This window comes from Elaeis guineensis, chromosome 10, assembly GCF_000442705.2.
Source record: "Elaeis guineensis isolate ETL-2024a chromosome 10, EG11, whole genome shotgun sequence".
NCBI classification, from domain to species: domain Eukaryota; kingdom Viridiplantae; phylum Streptophyta; class Magnoliopsida; order Arecales; family Arecaceae; genus Elaeis; species Elaeis guineensis.
In genome coordinates, this window is record NC_026002.2 from 14,851,548 (window position 1) to 14,853,995 (window position 2,448).

At 38.8% G+C, this 2,448-nt stretch overlaps 1 protein-coding gene across 1 annotated transcript; it reads right to left on the reverse strand.

Moving 5' to 3' along the window:
* Positions 1-1,474: 1,474 nt before the first annotated feature.
* Positions 1,475-2,076, reverse strand: LOC140852171 (uncharacterized). The gene is made up of 2 exons (XM_073245135.1): positions 1,833-2,076; positions 1,475-1,722 (listed from the first exon to the last, which is right to left on the reverse strand). The coding sequence occupies exons 1-2, from the start codon at positions 2,074-2,076 to the stop codon at positions 1,475-1,477; spliced, it is 492 nt and encodes a 163-aa protein (XP_073101236.1).
* Between the last annotated feature and the right edge of the window lie 372 nt (positions 2,077-2,448).

Consider the following 2,448-nt stretch of genomic DNA (forward strand, 5'->3'; position numbering starts at 1 on the left):
AGTGGATTCGCTGAAACTTAAATACTCTGATATAATTATTGCCAGTGCACTTTTCTTTTATGCTCCTATGGTAAGATTGACAGAAAATCGGACAGTGGACTTGTCATGTCTCGAATCCATTGTCCGAATCAATCATATAATGTGACTGTATGAATTTTAAGATAAATTCGAGAGGTTACGTAAGATCTATAAAATAATTTTATTATTCTAATTTTATGATCAAATTCATCCAACACTGTACATCTTATAATTTAAAAAAAAAAAAAAATCGAAGCTATGAACTTTATAATCCAGTAAAAATCTCATCATATTTATACTAATATAATAATAAAATTTAAAAATACTAAATCTAAGATATCAGATGAAAAATATAAACAACACGAAATCTCATATCAAATATCCAACATAACTCAACAGTTATATAAGCATTATATCATAAACCATATATCGTCACAAATCCATCATAAATATCGATAGTGAATTCATATAAATTTTATTTTATATTTTATTAACAAATTTCAAATCAATAGTTATCTTTCAGTTTTAGATTATTCATGATTACACTTCTGCCTATGATACGTAAATCATAAATCAGATTTCAATTCGTGATGGCAAAAAAATATCCATACTTCGGTTTGCAGTGATAAATTAGAATATTCGTGTTTTGATCCATGATGGTAAATCAGAATATCATGATTTGATCTATTATTAGTTATTCAAAATGTTACAATTCAGCCCATGAATGAAATCATAAGTTTTTTTTTTTTTTTTTTGATAAAGCAGATAAAAACAAGCTTTGTTAATTGTAATGAATGAAATCACAAGTTGGTCCAACCGTTTGGGAAATGTTAGAGCCTACAGATGGTTGTTGGGAACCCAAGTTATGGTGGCTGGTGCCCACTGCTCTGACAACTCTGAGGTGGGAGCCAACCCTCTCCAATATTTTATTGAGACAAAAGGTCCGTTCTTTATCAGGCGGGGACGTCATTGGCTTATTTATATCATTCGTCCCTTAGGCCTAATTGAATGTTACCAATTCAATTGATCTTCATCTGTACCTTGGGTAGTGGTCATTATGTTTGCTTTGTTGAATCAAGGCTGTCACTATTTTTTTTTTTTTAAAAAAAAATCGGCCCTCTTGACCTACTTATCGTACTTGAGATTTTTTTTTTTTTAGATACAAATAGACGATCATACGAATATCTAATGTGAAAGCAGCTTAAAAGGTCAAGATGTACAAAATCCTACAAGATCAGCGGATAATCCTCGCCTTGTCTCCACAGCTAGTCACTGGAGTACTCAACAATAAAAGCCACCATCCAACCTGCTACGGTATTCACCTCCCAGTAGATATGTCGGATTCTAATTGCAACAGCTTGATGAAGAGAGGTCTAGACATCCCGAATAAGTGGATGACCCTCGAATTACGTGGCATCTCTTCGAATCCAAAAAATGATAATAGTAAAGTCATCCTTCAGAAAAATTCTCTCTGCATGAAGTTGTTGCCTGACAAAGATGACATCTGCCCAAGTGACGTGAAGTTCCGCATCCGGGACCGAAAGCTCAAAGAGTGAGAGCCACCCACCGTCAAAAGTCTCCCATCAGGACCGCGGATGACAAAACCAGCTCCGCCCCTCCCATTCCTGACACTGCCATCAAAGTTAATCTTTACAAACCCTGAGGGTGGGGGCTCCCAGGAAATGGATAGAACCCTATGGATTGCTGCCGAACAGCCAGGGAGTTCCAAAGATCCAGGATGTTAATGGACGGAATGACAGTATCAAACTAGCAATATTCCTAAGCTAAACAAATAGTTGTCTCCAGTATCTGACGAGCAAGAATCACCTCACCATCGAAGACAATGCTGTTCCTTGACAACCAAATCTGGTAAGCAATATAAGTCATCCGCCCACCAACAGTAGTCGTCCTATCAATCATACTCTGACGGATGAAGCCAAGGAAGGACACCAACCATGGATCAATGCTCGTCTCCCATGGGTAACCACATGTCTGTCTCCAAATGACCCTCGTCTTAGGGCAGCGTAGGACAACATGCTCCACAGACTCATCCTCCATTCTATTGATCAGACACAAGATCAGAACCTTTATGCCCCTCTCTCCGAGAAGTGTTCGAGTCAGAAAAATCCACACCATAGGATGAGCGCAACTTTCCAAATTCAAGTGGCCTCAATCCTCTTAAGAGGCGTCGGTCTGTACAAATAGGAGAGGTCCCTTAAGGAAACCTTCAGGCAGCAGGAGCATCCCCAGACCCTTGTATCTTGAGTGGGTGCATCAGAACTGGGATGGCAAAGATCCACTCTACAAGTGGGTCCCCAAAGAGCCAATTGATCTCTTGTGCTCTCCAGCTGGAGTCATCGGCAGTGATGAGATCAGACACCCTCATGTGGTCCTTCACCTCATTGCTGACAAGGGTCTGCCAGTGAGATA